Raw genomic sequence first — 19,476 nt, 5'->3', positions numbered from 1 at the left:
GTGTACATGTTTTGTAGCCACAAGCTATAGATGCTTCATGATCTCTTCAGGAGATATTCTTTCCTCTTTTTCCCCTTTTTGAAATAGAAATCACTGATTAATTTGACTCCCAGTATCAGGGAAATATGATGTCATTCAAGCTTTTGTAACGAGATGGGGAGAAAGGGACCCAGTGGGACAGATTAATGCCTCTAGAGGTATTCCCAATCTCAGAGTTATTCCCAACACTATTAAAACCAAACAAACAAACCAAGTTCAAGTTCAAGTTCAAGTTCATTTATTTGTCTCTCTTCAAGATATATCAACAAAGAATACACATATTCTTGCAAAAGAAATCAACACACAGTACAAAATTAGACAAAAATAAACAAGAATGTGGCAGAGTAGAGTTTAAGAGGAAAGAAAGACAAGGTAGCCTTGGTTGAAGCAGAGCTTGTATTGTAAGTCTCCTCTGAAAAACAAAAACAAAAACAAAAAACCTCTCCCTTATAAAATTCTGCCTTTTGCCTTTTATTCCACCTGTCTCAGCAGTCGCCAGTCAAGAAGGAGGAGAGCTCCTCTCAGGACCTCTTCTTCCGAGATGGCAAGCGCCGCATCGACTTTGTCCTGGCCTACCGGAAGATGGAGAGCGAGGAGCGGGAGGAGAAGCGAGTGCGGAAGCGGGCCACCTTCCAGGCCAACCTCAAGGAGGAGGGACTCGAGCTGGAGGAGGAGTCCTCAGAGGTAATGTCTCCCAGTCCACAGCCAGCAGAGGGGGCAAAGTTGACCCCCTCCTCTCCATTCAGAGCTTGGAGAAGGCACTCCCATCTCTCTCTGAAGCTTGTGTGATAGGAAGAGTGTGATATTTGCACATTGTATGTATGGAGTGTGTGACTTCTGATGTGCATTTAAGTAGCTGTGTTTTGTCTGAATTTCATGTGCCTTGGAAGAAAGTACCGATATGAACAGAAAATGACTGAAAAGAACCATTAAATTTTTTGAAAGCAATTGGCGTATTCTCAAAGAATTTCACTTGAACCTGCTTCTTTCCTTTTAGTTTGCAAAGCACAATCTCCACTACTCATTGTGCTGAAGAAATTAAGTTCGAAGTTTGCATGAAGTGCAACTGCAGTTCATTCTATTCTGTTTAATAATACATTATCTTTTCTCTTGCTTGCAGTGAAGGCTAACATGTGTGATACTGATCATTATAGACAGTAACAGTGGCAAGTCATGCCACAAGTACAGTTGTGACAAACTCGAGGCATATCATCAGTGTTCTTCTTGTATCATTGTTGGTACTTGTGATAAAAATGAATTATAGGTAAAAATAGATGGGAGGGAAAAAGGGAGATGTGCTCCTTTTTGCATCAAATTTATACCAATTGATGTCAGAGTAGAAACAAATAAGCGTTAGTCTTAGGACTCTTCAAAAATCAACACCAAAACCAAAACCCAATGCAAACAAATAGAAAAAAAAAAGAAAGGTGGTTAGGAGCTACATGCAGGTCAATTTGTTAAATTAGTTATTCATTGAATTCATTGCTTCTCAGTTTGTTTATGTGCAAAAGAGCAATTGCTTTTTTTTTTCTGATTGTACTGTATATGAGAGATACAATTATAACTGTAATAAACTTGCTGCTGAATCACATGTGAAAAGTCAGCTGAATGCAATATGATCGCTTGCATGAAGTACTAGGACTGTTAGAAAAAATGCATTATGGGCAAATACATGAATAGAAAATTTGCAGCTGTTGGGCAATCTTCTTTTTGATGATCAATAATCAATAAGATATTGCTATAGTGGAATGTGAGGAATGTGAAGGAAAATTTATGTGTTCTTTTCCAAGGCACTGTTAACTGTACTCAGATGTAGAAGAATGACCCCCCTACAAGTTTACTGTCCCACGTTAAGTGTGAAGGATTGCATGGATAGGTTGCACTTTGTGATTTGATTGACCTGTAAGGTTTACAACCAATGCATGCTTGTTATATTTTTTATTTATCTATTTATTATTATTATTATTATTTTTTTTTTTTTTTTGCAATGTGGTTGATGTTTCTTTGTTTGGAAAGCAGTAAGGGAAGTATTTTGGAAGCTGGATGTTATATTGATTATTCATCTACTGGTGGGATAGTTAGAAAGTGTGTGCTAGTAGTTTGTAGCTCTAGAAGTATAGTGTCTTGTACATTTCATGATTTGATTTGTTACATTGTGTGGGAGTAGAATTTGGATTCATTTCTCATTAGTTTTTTATTTTTGTAGTGAAAGAGCTTTCAAATGCACGTTTGCTTGATTTTGTTTTTCTTTGATTTAATCGGTGGCCAAAAAGTTGATGCAATTCTGATATATTTCTTATTTTCATCAGAACCCAAGCAAAATATCCAGCATCTTCTGCTTTTGTGATGCCTACACGTAGATAACATTGTTCACAAAAATGAATATTTTATTTTTCAAAAGTTGTGAACAGTGGAATCCTTTCAGCTGCATTTCGGAGCTGCCTATTAGTATGCTTTTTCTTCGTTTTTTTTTTTGAATGAAAATGTTTTTTAGAATTTGATTTATTATGCCTATAATAGTGTGCAAAAAGTTTCCATTTTCAAACCAGAATATAAAAACCAGTATATTTTCATTGTGCATCAGTAAGTTTATCAAGGTTTGCAGATGGTGGCAGTCCTAGATTTTAGTTAAAAAATGTCATATGACATGCTCAAATTTCTAAAACATACTAACTGATAGAGAAACATAAAAAAAAATCAATTCCCTTTGAATTAAAAAAACCCCCAAAAAACAAGACACGTATAATGACAGCAAAAGTGAAACAACATGACATCAAATCATCTCTTTGGTCACCGTGCGTGTATTCTGTTTTATTTGCACGTTAAAGCTCTCTAGGCATTGTTGTGTTGTAGCATGCCAATTAATGCTGAGATATTAACCCAAATATCTAATCCACAGTTTGATCTATTCTTATTTCTATTTCTCCAAACCCTCCTCTTCTTTGCTGTTTTTTTTTTCTTCATATATTTTCCTTTTATTCATACACACATGATTTAAAAATCATGGAATGTTCATCATTCTCTTGACCTCTACATACTACATTAAACTTCATACACCACCCTGATATCTCTTTGGATATCCCCCCCCCCCCCCCCCCCCTTTCCCCCTGTCCTGGCTTGTTCTAAAATTGCCTTTGAAACATTATGGCACACATCTTTCTACACCTCTTACCTTCTTGTGTGAGTAAAAACTTTCCCTCGGTTTGTGTACTTGATGGAATCAACCCCTTTGATGTATAATGGTTGTCATGGTAACGTCTGCATGCAGCCCCTGGAACCGAAGGAAGACGATCCAGTGAGTATGATGGTGAAGTATGGTGGAGCTAAAGGCGCAAATAACCCGAGGGATAAATATTCAGAGGGATAAACGGTGCAGCTGGATGTATCACTGAATACATGTTACCATAGTGGGATCATGGCTGGGGCATGGGATGAGAATGCTGGGTCTTCTCATATTTGACTTCGTTTTGTAATGGTTGTGGGTTTTAATTCAATCTTATCTCCTGTTTACCCCCACCTTCATTCTTTGATAGGGGAAATATTAGTAGCAGGTAATTAAAGAAAGACACAATAAGGGAACAACATTTTCTACTCGGCCCAGAGAAATAAATCTACAATGTATCCCCACGTCTGCATTAGTGGCCAAACCTTCAATTAGTGTATGGTTGTACCATTGCAAAATTCAGTAGATTATGACCATGACTTTTTGATGTGCACTTGTAGGTTCAGTTTTTGCATCATAGTGCAATAGTCATGTGGTGTTAATTATTGTTGTTGTTGTTTTTTTTTTGTAAATATCATCATGAAGTGACAAATTGTGAGACATGGCAGAGTACTTGATAGTTGTGATTTTTCTTTTTGTATTTTAAAAAGTTTTAAAAATTTGTAGACCATTAGACACTAGTGACCTGATTTAAACAAAGAGCCTCATTTTAGTTTGCCGTGGTGACAAACCTTGGAGGAAAACTAACAGCTCTTTTATATTCAACGTTTGAATTCTCTTAACCAGCTTTGAACATTTCAACTAATCATTTCTTCAGACTAACTGCAGAGCGCTTAATGCTATTTTTCAAAAATCTTTAATTCTAACATCAGTCTGCTGTAACAACCTGGTGCACAAAACTGATACTCATGAAGTAAATTGACATGTCAAATATAGATCGATATAGTAATCAACGACATCAGAGTCATAATGCCTATTTCTTGTACATTGTAAGTTTTGTGCATCAGGACATGGGCTTAATTAATGCTGGAATGTGATCTTGCTTCATAAATGCTCGAGTTATCTACATTCCATATTGTCTTCATGTTTATAAAATGTGCATTGTATTTACATGGTTCTTTTCATGCCTATGCCCCCTTGAGGATGTAGGCATTACTTGTATTGTGTATAAATGGTTGTAATTCAAGGAGTTACTTGGCGTGTATCAAAAGAAACACTTACTCTTTCCAGAATGGGTGATACAGCATTCCTTGCATTAAATGTGGAGTACATGCAGGGTATTAACATTTTGAATACCAAATGAATAGCAAATGATTACATCTGACTATTTATGTTATACTTCTTCTTCAGCATGGAACATATAATGCCCTCATTTGCTCATGGGTTCATTGTATCAATTCTTTGGTCAACTAGCACACAAATTTACATATTTCATAAACACTATTTACACTGTATAATGAATGAATGAAACTGTTGCACATGCCTTGTGACAGATTGGTGCTCTTGTAATGAGCAAAATTGATGCTTTTGGAGCTATATTACAACATGGTGTTTTGAATTATGCAAGTTTCCATATAACTTTTAGACATTTGAATGAACATGAAGTTTTTATGGAACAGCATGATTTGCTCACACATTGCTCTATCATAATATATCTCGTATATAAGCTGTATTTATGAATGAAACACTGCATGGCCCAGTGACAGTGCACAGTACATTGTATAAGTCACTCATGCTGCACTTCATGCACACATCAGTCACATGCATAGTGAAGTGTTATGTGGCATTTGTTTCAAATTACACTTGAGGTAAATTCATTTCAAACATTGATGAAAATTTACCTTTCAAGTCTGATTCTGTGATCAAAATGACTCTAGTACCCAGTTAGTGGATTATTCTTCACAGGTTAGCTAACATTGAATTAAGTATAAGATTTCTTCTAGTTCTGTAACTCGATTACCTAGTAATTCACCAACTGATCCCTACAAGTGTTTGTATAGGGGTCTCTTTTTATTAAATTGAAACCTTGCTGTCCCAATTATGATGACAGTTTTTTCTTTAAGTGTCCAAAAAATGAGACATTTCTTAGTATCCTTCAAATTAGGACTTTTTTTCTAGTTATACGGTAGTATTTAAGCAGAAAAATCTGAATGAAATGTGTAGGGTATGAAAAAAAAAGTATAACAGGGAAATGTAGGAAAACATGTACTTGAATTCAAGGAGTTGTGGGTTGTTACTCTGCCTCCATGTGGCAAACCAAACTGAGCTCACCAGCAGGATGCTAATCCAAAGGGGATTGTGATTGATGTTCACAGAATGCTCATGATGGACGGACCTTCTTTGTGAAGGTCCATGCCCCATGGGACCTCCTGGCCCGCTACGCGGAAGAGCTCAAGATCAAGATGCCCATTGAGGTAGGTTTAGACAAAAATCATTAAAAAAAGAGCAATAATAGCTGAACACATCCCTGAAGTACCTTGACTATTAAACCTGTATGATTTAACTCTCCAAATCCTTGGAAGACCACCTTTTGCTGGTTTGGTATTGTATGTTTTAACTATAAATTGTACCCTTATTGGTGCTTCAGAAGGCGGGGTAAGAAATATTTTCTAATTTGAACTACATGTATTTGTTGTTCATTTATTATGGTTTGTTTCAGTTTTATAGAATTCTATACCTGCTTCTTAGAATGTTAATACATTTTCAATTACAATTCTGTTTCTCTATCAAATTGCAAAGTTGAAGTTTTTCTTTCTCCTGTATGAGATGTGCAGTGAAATTTTGAGGTGCCGATTTAATGCAGGCAAAACTATAATTTCTCTTGCTAAATTCCTTCAGGATGTGGTGCATTATTGATTTCAGAAGGTGTGAAATATGATTGAAATAGTGCATTTTCACTTCTATGTCCACCCATTATTTACATGGCAGTCATTGCTATGAAACAATCTAGGACTATTCTAAAGAGTGACATTTCACTCCCATTCAGAGCTATGATAGTATTTTGTGTAGATATTTTATAAGTTTTCAGAGAGAGTACAATATTTGGCTGAATGCATCCATCCATCCCACATTACCTTGCCACCAAGTATCAGTATGCCATTGTGTTGTTTGTGCTGCCAGCAAAACAACATGGAGGAGCCAGTGTCCGTCTTCAGCTGCCTGGACAAGCTTGGAACCCCGTTTGAACTGAGCGAAGAATTTGTCAAGCCCGAGCCAGACGTCTTCACCGCCCCCTTCCTAAGAGAGAGGGAAAAGGAGTAAGTTAACCAGGAACTTGGTCATTATAGGTCAAGCAGACTCTCTGTCTTGACATTGGGTTTGAGAGAAAAGATGAATATTTTTTCTCCTGAGTTTGGCTGATCAGGCAGTTAGTGTAATTTCCAATTTTTTCAGTAAGATTGTCTGAAGTAACTCATGTGGAAACTTGTCAGTTCAGTTGCATTTCCTAGAGTATTTCCAGCAAACAATATACAGGTACAAATAACAGTAAGGCCATTTTGAACATTGCTGGGGCAAGCTCGAGGGCAAAAAACAAAAAACAATTCACTTTCTGAACAAAAAGTTGCATTAAGAATATTAGGGTCAATGGGTATAAGTATTTTGTGTAGTCTGCCTATGAAATGGTTGTAGCAGTACTGGAACTAAAATCTTTGGTCTCAAATAATTTGATTTGTAAATATGAACTACGGTAAAATTCATTCAACATTGACCTCTTAGCTGATGCATATCCAGTCATTTACTGCATTTTACAGGAGCAAAAACAAGCAAAATTGCTTCTTTTTTACATTTATATGGTCATGGTTTTGCAGAATGGTTATTATGCGAATACCAAGTCACACTTTGTGACTTGATATGAAACTCCAAAGCAGAAAAGAACCTTAAAAACAGTACATTGGAATAATATCTATTCCATCAACTTCTTAGTTGTCAAGTGAAACAATTGCAAGCTACCTATTGTAGGTCAAGGATAAATGTTGCGTGCACAATCTCTCTTTGTACCATACCGTGCATCCATTATGTTTCAATGAGACATCTCATTAAAATGAACGAGACAGTGCTTCCTTTACGATTAAGTGCGTGGATTATACTTGCAGGGGTAGGAAGTCAGATCCTTGAGATTATATTATTAGTTTTATTGCAGGCACTCGTATGCTTACTTTTTCAGGACGAGTTAAAGGTACATATTGCATTATCTCTTCTCACATTTTTAAAACACTCTCATTTGAAAAAGAAAAAATTGTCTCTACTGGAAAGTGATGATAAAAATTGTGTGAGAATTTATTGTGTATTGCGTAGCATAGTCGCAGAATTGCTGAACAGTTGAAAATCATACAAACAAAGTGTGGCATTTCAGATGATGATAAATTGTGATGTGATACCACTTGAGAGCATTGTAGGATCAGTTTGGGTCTGGGCTTCATTGTGTATTCAGGTGTATAGTTTAACCCTTTACACATGGATGAATTGTTAGGCCAGTGGAAGATATGGATCCTTCTTTTTTTTAATAGCTGGTGTATCTTTTGCACTAAAAAAAGAAGAAGAAACAAACAAACAAACAAACAAACACAAAAACACAGAATTAGGCCTGTTCATGTTCACCTAAAAAAAAGAGAGAAGAAAAACAAAGAAAATTTTTTTTTCAAAAAGTGAAGTTCAAAACATGCAGAGAACGATTATCTTAATTCTATAATTCTTTTATGTGAATGGGCCTCGTGTTTCACCACCAGCACCTGGATTTGCACAAATAATTGCTCAAAGATTTATGTGTACACCTGGACAAGAATTTGTCCATAATGCTAAGAGTTTCTTATAATGATCCCATTGTTGGTCCTTTTTTTTTTTTAAATGCTTCTTGTAGCTCTTTCTTATCTAGTTCCATTTAACTGTTAGTATTACCAGCCTTAGAGTATCAAGTGTGATGCGCAGTCACAAGAATTGCATTTGATCTTAAACCTCATTTGTTCACTCCTAAATACTTCTTCAGTTTTGCTATTTTTTTCCTTGACTGTTATGGAACTGTCTAACTAAAGGACAACTTTTTCCCCCTTCTATTATAATGATGTAGGCTGTGGTCTGAAGAACATTATGAAAATAGTTTGCATTTGCCTAGATTGAATGAGGCCCATTAGGGGTTATGACTTCACTGCCAAAAGTTGAGGAAGATTAGTTTTCTCCCTGCCCAGGGTGCTTTTAAATGTCAAGCCTATCATGTCCACAAGGCCTATTCCTCTTTACTTCCCTTGTGGAGGTAGGAGAGACCACTTAGTCTGCTGTCAAGGCTTTTGGCTTCTTTTTAACCTTTTTAACATTCATTTTGCATTGATCTTGGTGGCATATGGCCCATTTTCCCATAGATACATCAGCCTGAAGGCCAGACCATTAGCCTGGGTGTGTCAGAGAGGATAGTCTCTTTCAAGACTAATGCAGAAATATGTCAGTGTAGACAGGTAGGGAGAGCAACTCCAAGCCAGGAAAGCCAAGTGTATCTGCAGTTGGAATACTTTAGCTGATATTCTTTGTCAAATGATCAAAGACCCAGTACTGTTTCAGTGATGAAGGTTTATTGTCTGAGAGAAACTGGCTTCATTTTGCACTTAATGGATGATAGTTTCTAAATTCTACACAGGAAGAAATGTTGGTTATATCTAAAATGAATCAACCCTTCATATTTTCATTTTGCCAAACAGGTTCATCATGGAGAGCCGAGATACCTTCTTCCCAAACAACATCCGCAACCGAATCGTAAGTTATTGCACCGAGGTCTTCTAGTCTCTTTAATTATTGGTCTGTCATTGCCATTTTCAACCGGAATAGTATGCAGTGTCAGTGGCATTTTTATATGGTGATCAGCAGAGGGTTAAAAGGCTGGTCAGATTTTACCCTATCTCTCCACCCACACACTGTAGCATGCCATGGTAAAAAACAAAAAACAAAAACAAAAACAAACAAACAAAACAAAACAAAACAAAAACAATCGTCAAACACCTCAAAATTCTGTTTTGATACTTCTGCCCTATCAATGTTTTGCCTCCAAAAGCATTGGAGTCTGTATCCTGTTCAAAAGCAGTTTGGGGCTTTTAGAGAACCTTTACCACACTTACAATAATGACATAATCATATGTTTCCATAGGTGATAACACCTAACTTTCAACACAACTTTTGTTTTTTTCCAAGGTGGTTTAGATCTAATTCACACTCTACATACAAATGTGGCCACCCTAGTTTTGGTTTTGATTGTAGTCATGGGGCCACTGTAAGCTTTCATTTTGGTTGCAAGGATATGCTTGAAAACATGGTTTAATGAATGGAAAGTTACTCTTTGTTGAATTTGGACCACTCTTTTGAATAGCATTCAGGATAAATTGTTTTTTTTTTTGTGTGTGTGTGTGTGTGTGCTTCTGTGTGTATACACATTGTACTTTTGAGGGTTTTTTTTTTGTCATTTCTTAAAAGAGGAATGAAAAATCTATTATGAACATTGACTTTGAGTGCATCATTTTGCCCTTAATAAAAAACAAAAACAAAACAAAACAATAACAAACAACCTCCCCACACACATACACAGATGTTCTGAAACTGTTAGGAGGCTGCTGTCCTTCCCAAGCTATGCAGTGCTTGTCGAGGCTTGTCGGGCAGTGCGTCATTTCACAGATATCTTTCTCCTCTTTATAGCTACCATCCACCCCTTACAACTAACCACAGGTTGGCAGGTAGTTGAATGTGTGGAGAAAGAGACGTAAATGAGTCATATGTAGATCTTGCACCATGCGGTGTAAAGGGAAGCCTTCCTCCCTAGGCCCTCCCCCTTTTTCTCCTCCCACCTAGCGGTTGTCATGGCATTTCTCTTGCCCCTCTCCCCTGCCGTGCCCCGTTTGATTTCAAGTCAGGACAGGGTCTAGCTTAGCCGTCGTCAAAGGCGCGATCCCTATATGGTATTCGCAAAAGAAGTGAATAGGGAGTCGTTTCAAAGTGAGACAGAATCAAGCCTCCATTGAGAGGCAAGCTGAGGTTAGAAGCCCTTTGGTGACCCGTCCGAATATCTGATCTTGCATATTTGACTTCTGATTTTAATTGGTAGCAAAAGTCATAACTAATCAGCAGAATCAATGTTGAATCTCAGTACATTATATGTGCTGCATTGACAGCCATGGGTAAATCTAGCAATTCCATTGTTCAAATTGATGATTAACTAAGTTTGTTCACTGCTGAATTATTCAGCAGGAGAAGCTGGGGCCCAGGTTGGGCTTTTAATGGTCGGTGAATGGTAATCACATTTGCAGATCTTCAAAGGCCTTTATTCAGAAGCACTTTGCTGCGACTATCTCCTCTGCTCAAAATGTTAGTACTTCACAGCGGGAGGGCCTTGTGAAAAAAGGCAACGTCTAGCTACAGTATGATTCATAAATGGGGGGGGGGGGGGGTGATGTGTATGTGTGTAGGCAGGGACATGCCTACACAGGAATAAACAACTGTCTCACGGAAAAACAAACTGGCAAATGCATAGAGCCCCATTTATGATACACAAAACAAAAAGAAGATAAACAAATTAACAGTGTTCATGTCATTATCAAAATGTGTAAGGGATATGATCAATAGCATATTTATGGAAGAAATGAGTGTACACATGCACACACACACATGCACACATGCTCGTGGAAAATACACAGGTCTCTATTTGTAAAATCTCCTATGAGAGTGGTGATGTTCAGAAATGTATATTATATGATCACACACATTCCCAAGAGGAACTTGGGTGAATCTCAAGCATTAAGCAGTAAAAATGGACTCTCATACTTTTTGCATGTAACTGTACTACAGATTGTTCACCTGTAGATGCTTATTAGCTGTGACTGGGAAAAGGAAGCATATTCTTGACTACAAGTTGTATTTGTTTCTGTCCCTTCCAGGTGTACGAGATCTTGGAGAGGATGCGCTATGATGAAAATGACCCAACCAAGTTTGGTGAGACAGCAGTTCACGCCATCTGCCTTTGCAGCTGGGATTTAAAGGAGGGGGAAAAAAAAAAGATGTTTAGATGAATGGAGCAATAAGCACTCAACCAAAAGGAAATTCAGTCAATCATATTTCTTCTTGCAATACAGTTATCTTTCAATAGACTGTGATATTTAAAGCTATAATGACACTCCGAGTTCCCATTGCATTATGGGGCTTTCATTTTCATTTCCCCACATGAAAGTTCTATTTGTGCAGGAATCCAAACGTTTTTAAGACCTATGCCCTTCATAAGTACTTGAGGAATCAGTGTTTTTTGAATGATTACTGTATATGGGGATAGTTCTGCAAGAAAAATCTGTCAGAACATGAAACTGCTTTGTTTAATTTTCCATTCCCCATGTTTAACCCTATTCTAACTGGGCTATTTGAGACCAAGTTTTTACGGGGGGGTCAATTTGACCCCCCCTTCAGATCTCGGCCGCCGATCGCACGATCGCCACAAAATTTTGCCTGAACATAGAGCCGGATGTCAACTACAAGATTACATGGTCATAAAATAGAAAAATTTTGATTTCATATTTTTTAATAAATTAGTTATGCAAATTAACGCATGAAATCATATTTTCACCTATAACTCCATCAAAAAGACTGAAGGATTATCAAATTTTTGTGTCAAAGTTCCTCAAGACACATCAAACAATTTTCTTGTAAAAAAATAGTGCAATCAAAATCATTTTCTTTTGCTTTTTATTGTTTTGTTAATTTCTTATGTATTTTGTTGTTTTTTCGATCTTTTGTTTTCTATTGTTTTTTTGCCAAAATTTGTTGGAGGCACTTTTTCAAGCTTATCTACATTAGAATTGATTTATTTCAATGGTTAAAAGTTGAAATAATGTAATTTATATCAATTAAACAAAAAAACACAGTTTGCATTGGATTTGCACACGAAATCATGAATTCGAGCGGTTTTCGGGTTGACATGCATATGCAAAACATTGCATAACTTCAGAATGGTGTACCCGGACGTCGCAAATTTGGTCTCAAAATATGCGGGAGACTTCAATGAAAAAAGTCATGAAACGACGCAGCAAAATCTTTGCGCGTTGCAGAATCGTGGCGCGTAACGTCGAGGGGGGGGGGGTCAATTTGACCCCCCCCCCCCCCCCCAGTTAGAATAGGGTTAATGAATGCCAGTGGAAGTGGGATAGTTGCCTTTGACCCAGCCATGTGTTTTCATATTGTGACTGTTGCAGATGATGCAAGCACAAGCAGGGCAGGATTATTTGCATCCAATCTCTGCGTAGCCATTCAATCAACTTCTTCACTGAAACAAGATTTTCAACTAGTGTGTGTCAGACACAATACGGCATATCTCTTAATAGAGAGTCTAATTTTTTGCGAATCGGGACTCCCTACGATTTCTTGAGTGGTTAAATTTGCGATCATGGAGTACTGTGCTGAATGGAAAAATGTTTAACGCACATGTCACATTCATGTCGTGATCAGAGTTAATATTTGTACATGTTTTTAAAAATAGCACCTGACGTGTGAAAATTAAAATCTTGCAAAATATGTGATGTATAGAGTGCTTCCCTTTACATGATTATATTAAAAGCGTGTTGATTAGAGTAATTTCAGCATCCATGCATTGAGGGCTAATTGTGTCATTGGTCAAAGGAGATTCTAAAGTTTTTTACTGCTCCCTCCTTAACCCCCCCCCCCATCCCTCCATCGTAGGCATTGACCACCTGATTGCCAACAGCTCCTACTTCGCTGCCTACCCGCTCCACGAGGGCGACTGGAAGAGTGAGCACTCTATGCTGACACACGGACCTCTCAACGATCGCCATGTACGTATTTCCCCTCCCTTATGGGAAGCTCATTGTAGTTACGTGGTGCTTCATATTATGTTAAGATCAAGTATCTGGCAGTGGGAGGGAGGAAATTCCATGTAGTTTCAGTTAAATGTTTATTGATAAATTTGCTGCTAAGAATTTTGCAGAACTTTAGGGCCAGCAGAAAAGTTTTGGAGTATTACTCTAAGGAGACATGCTAGCAAATGCAGGTGCTGTGTATTTAATACGGTAACCCAGAGTGACAAACTAAAGACAGCAAAACTTGCAAAGGGCAGAAACTTAAACCATAAGGTTTTTGTTTGTCTGTTGGCTGTTGTTGTTTTTTTGTTTTTTGTTTTTTTAGGGGTAAATTGGGAGTCATATCAGTTTGTCTTTTTTTTTCTAATGTATTCCAAAGCATACATTCTGGCTTCATTGTGAAATGTCTTTATACTTCAAAGTCTCTTGATCAGTGGGTATATAAGATGACCATATTGCTGTACAGATCTCACTGCTCAAATCTTACTTTCACCTACCCAAAACTCAGTTATTTTCATTTTTCATAGGCCTTAACATTTTTTTTTCCAGTATATGTGGGGTAGATCCACCAGCTTACATGTAGATACAACCTGTGTAGATAAACATTTTTGTAACCTACACATTTGTAATTCAGAGCTGCACATCTGCAATTTCTAATTAATGTTGAACATATAGTCTTCGTCTTTGTCCATCTACATTTGTGTGTATTATATTTTCTGTGGTTAAATTGCACACTTCCCTTCACTATGTTGCTCTCAGTATTTCAGTCTGTGTGTCATTGACCTCCTGTGCTTCCATTCTCTTCCTAGAGACCAAAATAGAGTTCCTGCTGTAATATATAGGTGCATTCCATTCCATTTTGTGAATTTCAAATTCTTTTGAAAACAGTGATAAGCAAAATGTGTGTGTGTATTCCTGTAGATCATAAAATATTTGTCATAGATCTAGTGACAGCAGGTTTGATGGGATATTTTAAGAGACGGCACTGTAAGGCAGACTTTTGAACAGATTTCACGAAAGTGGGCAAAGAAGCAATGCCAATATTAAAGCACAATTCAATGCACTCCTGTTATAACAAACATGGCTATGATGAAATTCTTGTACAACAGAGTAGAAAGTTGGGTCCCAAATTATCATCTTTATATCTTTATATATGGAGTACTTCACTGATCAGCTGTACCAAAATTTTGATGTAATGGGCGTTAATGGGGGAATAAGATGCTAGTCTTGAGGATATTGTTATTAAGGGAGCACACTGTACAGGAGAATGTGCTATCAGCTGCCCAACTCATCCTAATGCGTTGGAGATATTTGCTTCTTTGTGAGGGGGAGTTTTGTAAAACACTTTTCAATATACAATGTAGTATTGACATGAAAAAAACAAAAAAACAAACAAAACAAAACAAAACAGCAGTGACGTATGTAATACTTGGTTGAAATATATGTGAGAGCTGAACAACAGAATCTCTGTTGGAAAGGATTCTTATTTCTCTGCATGGAAGGGTGACAAATAGGAATCATGTTATTTCCCCTTCCCAACAGGTTGTTAAAATTTCAGGGTAAGTTGTTGAAAGTGGACCATCGTACAATATTGAAAATGCATCTCATCTCATTCTCGTTCATGTGAATCCAAATTTATTCGGCACTTTTCTGCAATTCCTTGTATCCGCACGAAATGATGCAATGTATAGCAGGTCCCCGTATGGGCGCTACCAAATTTTAGAAACGTGAGTATGACACCAAGCCTTGGCTATGCACGAAGCCTGACGAAACTTAACATCAGTGGACATAATCCAACATGCTCATGGCATCACTTAAACAGGCTTTTTTTTTTTTTTCTGTTTTTGGTTTTGATTAATTTTGTTCCTTTATGACATTTGGTTCTCCGGTAGTTCGATTAAAGGAGAATTTACCCCAAGGAGAGAGTGGTTACGAGAAAATGCAGTGACGTGAAAGCAACAGATCAGTGAATATTCAGGCAAAAATTGGACACATGATGAAAATTTCATGACCCACCTGTAAGGACAGTAGGTCATATAATATGGCCTGTTATGGGTACTACAATATCAGTGGTCTTGGTCAGATCGCATTATATCTCATACATTGTTCTCCTCATCTACATTGTGCATGCGAGAACTTTCATCCTGAAGAGAAACAAAAATTGGCCTTTGCATATCAGATGACATGCAAGAATATGTCTTTGCTTCTTCAGAAGTGGAATATTCCGAGATGGTGAACTGCAATGTCAGTGACAATTCAAGAATGACATTATGAGGAGTCTGTTGCTTGAAAAATGAAAGCAGCATGATTACAATGTTTTTTTCTTTTTGTTTGTTTTTTCAAATCTGCTTTGTGGTTACCATGGCTCCAGTCATTATTTCACATACCCTTTTTGCAGTCAGTCATAACTTTGTAGATGATTATAAAATGAACTGTTGCTTTCTGTTGCATCATTTTCAGTGGAATATTACTGCCTCTCCAGGGGGTATAGTCTCCTCAGAGATTATGATATTCATAATTTGGAGATTACTTTGGTATCATTTGAGTTTATAAAATTGCATGCCAGTTTTTGGGAGTAAAAATTTCATTGACTTTAGATTTTCATGGGCCTGGGATTTATTGTTACCCTTGTTTTCTTTAACTGGAATACTTCTTTGACAGGAATACCTTTATTCTTTTGGCAGTATGTAATGTTTGTTAAATGTAACTGGTCATTGACAGGAAAGGGTAGTGTAAACCAGCAGCTCAGTAAACAATCATATGGGTACATAAGATGCAGAAAGATTCATTACCAATTATGTTTTGTTTTTTGTTTTTTGTTTTTTTTTTTGACTTTCAAATTATGTTTGAGTAATTTTGAAATGATTTTTTACCAGTTGTCAATTTTTATGAAAGTTTTGACAATTATTTCATCAAGGAGTAGGACACTAAACATTATCAAGGCATTCACATTACTGGCACAAATCACTAACTGCTTGCATGTACAAAAGCACTAGAAGACTCGAATAAATGACTCATTCTAAATTAACTTCTACCAGTTACATGTAATAGCGACCGTGAGTACATGCCTTCTAACTGTCAATAGAAATTAGTTACTAGTAAAACACAGCTGAACATTGACCTTACTTTCAGTCATAATAGTAATTGTTTGCCAGAAATACATTACGACATTCATAACTAATAAAGTCAACCAAACAAACTAAATACAGCCATTATTCTGATTCTCAAACCAGCCTGAAAGACTAGTTATCAGTAAATTGTTGAGCAAGCCACTGTGAGCTTGTGATGGCAAGTTGAGGTAACATGTGTGCATGTACTTGATTATTCATGATAGACATAGCAGTGTTAGTACAATTAAGGAAACTGCTACCTGGAAGTTGTGTGTAGTATTTTCTGATATTTTGAATTTAGTTGTTGCACACTGGTGTCCAGAGTGCGTTGATTTAATGCTTCCAGGTAATAATTGATAAGAAGTTACTCAAAACGTTCCCTTTTTCTTTGTGTACATAGTTTTGTTACACTGCTTTATACTTTCATCACTCATTTTCTACGAACAACTATACTGAAACAGGCTTATCTGTGGTATTTTAGTCTCAATTTCTGTAAATTCAAACATCATGGTTCAGAGAAAAACTGCTTTTCATAGTCGGAGCCCTAGTGATGTTTTGACTTCAGAGCAATAGTACATCATGAGAAATTGGCTAAATGTTGTGTTTTACACATTTGGTTGCCAAGATTCCTGAACATTCTTGATACTTGAACAAGCTACATTGTATAGAGTATCAATATAAAGTGACAAAAACGGAATGTGTTACTCAACTGATGCTTCAGGGCATTTAAAAAGAAAGGAAAAAAAAAAAGAGAGGTGTACCACTCCTATACTGTATGTCTATGAGGTAAAAAAGCAATCACACCCTGTTCATAAAAGTGAAGATGATTCTGTGACATGTGGTATATAGGCTTTGATCAGTTCATGAGGAATCTTGTCCAATCTGTAGCAGCGGCACAAGTCTCTTTACACATGTGGCTGTGTGGTTATGACTCCCCTGCAATACAGATTTTGGAGGATGATTCAGCTTGATTCTGATGCCTACCCTATAATCATATGGCGATGTGAAACACCTGCGTTCATGATTCATGTGGAAAAGACTCCAAAACTGTTATAACCCCCTTTGCAACCCTTTCAATTTTCAGAATTTTGATACAACAAAAGTCATGTCAAATTTACTCCTTTGCTTTATTTGCCTATGCAGACCAGGAAACCAGAATATTTCTCCATTTTGAACCTTTTGTTCCTTGAACTGATCCAATTTTGTGTGTTAGCTTCAACTGCTTAGTCATCCTGTTGCAGTACTCCAAGCTTATATCTGTTTCAGACTGGCCCCCAGTCATGGTGCTTAGCAAATCTAGGTTACCTGCAGCTAAGCTCAGCTAAGCTAAGCTACAGTAAATGTTGGTGCAGGTCAAATCAGGGGGCACATCCTCTGATCCTATGGTCAATCTGTTTCAGTCACCAGAGAACATCTGTCAGGCTGTCACAATTCTGAGATAATGTCATTCAGCCATTCTTGACAACCAGTCCACTTCATTCTTAGTCATTCAAAGAGTTTTGTTCCCCCCCCCCCCACACACATTGTTGTCATTGTTTTTTCCCTCCTGCACAGTTATGCATGCACTAACAAACTGCATTTGTTAGCATGGTTTGATTTGTGTTTACACCCTAACCTTAGCTTGCACATTGTTTGTTTCCCAAAATACATGAAATACCACCAAGATCATGATTTGTCATATGGTATGACTACCACCCATGTCCATTTACCCTTTAATACAGTAATCATCACTCCACCTTCATACACTTTGTGTGTGACCTCTGATCACACACACACACACACACATACTCACAGTTAAAAAGATGTGTAGAAATGGAAACCTTTTGTGCGATGCTTGTGAGGGCTTTAAATTTTAAAGTGCTACTGTAGTCAACAGATAGCCACTTCTAATCTCAAACCCTGGTTCTATATTAAAGGCTATGTGGAGATACATTAGAACTTGGCTTGCATAACCAAGTCAGAGCATGTTTATGGCACCTAATATATTTACACAAATTCTGTGAGAGATCAAGATGAAAAGCGGCATCAGACTTCTTCTATAACTTACTTTGGCCAATTTCAGAAAGGCATAGTATTGTAAAGATGCTGTAACATACATTGTAGCTTTTGCCCAAAGACTGATAGATCTGTTCATGTCAATCAGTATGATACTTATATTTTTCTAGAGGTGGGTGCATTGGTTAGCATTGTAAAAGCAGTTCACTGCTCAGGGAATACAGCAAAAATTGCTGAGTGACTTTCGATAACTACTTAATATCTTAATATCTGTAACTACTTAATATCTCCGATGGGTATATGACAGATGTTTAATTCCAATGCATTGGTTAGTAAAGCAATTTATTGAAGGAGCATACAGCCAAATTGCTGAGTGACTTTTAATTCCTTAGCTGTAACTACTTCATATCTCCAGTGGATACACGTATATGACAGATGTTCAATGCCAATCATCAGTCACTTCCAACTATCAACTTTATCTAACATTGCTGGTAATCATGTGCCTCCCACACCATCTCATCCCCACCAACAAAGCCGCTATCATCACCTGAACAGAATTCTCCATCATGTGTTCCACATTGCTTCTGACCTCACTACATGTACCAATGTCTGTTACCACACCCTTGCTACATCCAATTCCATGCCTGCAATATGGTACTCCTCTCCACATCATGACCCGCACTGCTTCCCCACAGCTCCGAATTCGCCCTACCCTCAACGTCGAAATGCCACACTGTTGTTAACAGGCTCAAGTGGGTCCTGATGTGTTCTCTCTGCTTATCTCTCAGGAGGGGGCAGTTTGTTGCAGCAAGATGGTTGCCCCTCATATTATTTTTTAAATGTTTTTATTTAGTGAAACTAAATTTCTGGTAGACATACAGTAAAGTACCCATGTCTCCCTTCACAGTCAGTGTTACCTTGTATATCTGGCATTAAATGAGCTCCCACATGAGCTCAGTCAATGAAAAACTTCAGAAAAACACAGACAAATTAAGATAGCACTAACAGGAAATAGATAATGGGATTTACCAAATTGGCTATGGCAGAAAGTGATAGTAAACTACGTATCACTTTCTATCACAAACGTTTACACTAAATACACCAAGCGTACATAGCATGGCTGCCACTTTTGAAGCTTCAATGATTTGGATTTGTTAATTTGCATGGAATGAATTACTGGTGTTTGTATCCACTTTGACAGGAACTGTATGTTTGGGTCCAATATCTTTAAGTGCATTCTGTATGATGCTTGCATTTTCCAAATACCTATTATTGATAT

At 37.3% G+C, this 19,476-nt stretch overlaps 1 protein-coding gene across 1 annotated transcript in view; it reads left to right on the top strand.

Moving 5' to 3' along the window:
• The window catches only part of LOC140228594 (anoctamin-4-like), a 108,736-nt gene that overhangs the window by 19,952 nt on the left and 69,308 nt on the right, over positions 1-19,476 (top strand). Inside the window, exons 3-8 of the mRNA XM_072308824.1 lie at positions 529-723; positions 5,578-5,676; positions 6,383-6,519; positions 8,950-9,004; positions 11,170-11,224; positions 12,956-13,068. Of these exons, the coding sequence (XP_072164925.1) occupies positions 529-723; positions 5,578-5,676; positions 6,383-6,519; positions 8,950-9,004; positions 11,170-11,224; positions 12,956-13,068 (654 nt within the window). The remainder of the gene's footprint in view (positions 1-528; positions 724-5,577; positions 5,677-6,382; positions 6,520-8,949; positions 9,005-11,169; positions 11,225-12,955; positions 13,069-19,476) is intronic.

This window comes from Diadema setosum, chromosome 5 (genome assembly GCF_964275005.1).
Source record: "Diadema setosum chromosome 5, eeDiaSeto1, whole genome shotgun sequence".
Lineage (NCBI taxonomy): Eukaryota > Metazoa > Echinodermata > Echinoidea > Diadematoida > Diadematidae > Diadema > Diadema setosum.
The sequence above is the reverse complement of the archived record's forward strand: the minus strand, read 5'-3'. Positions and strand labels throughout refer to the sequence as shown.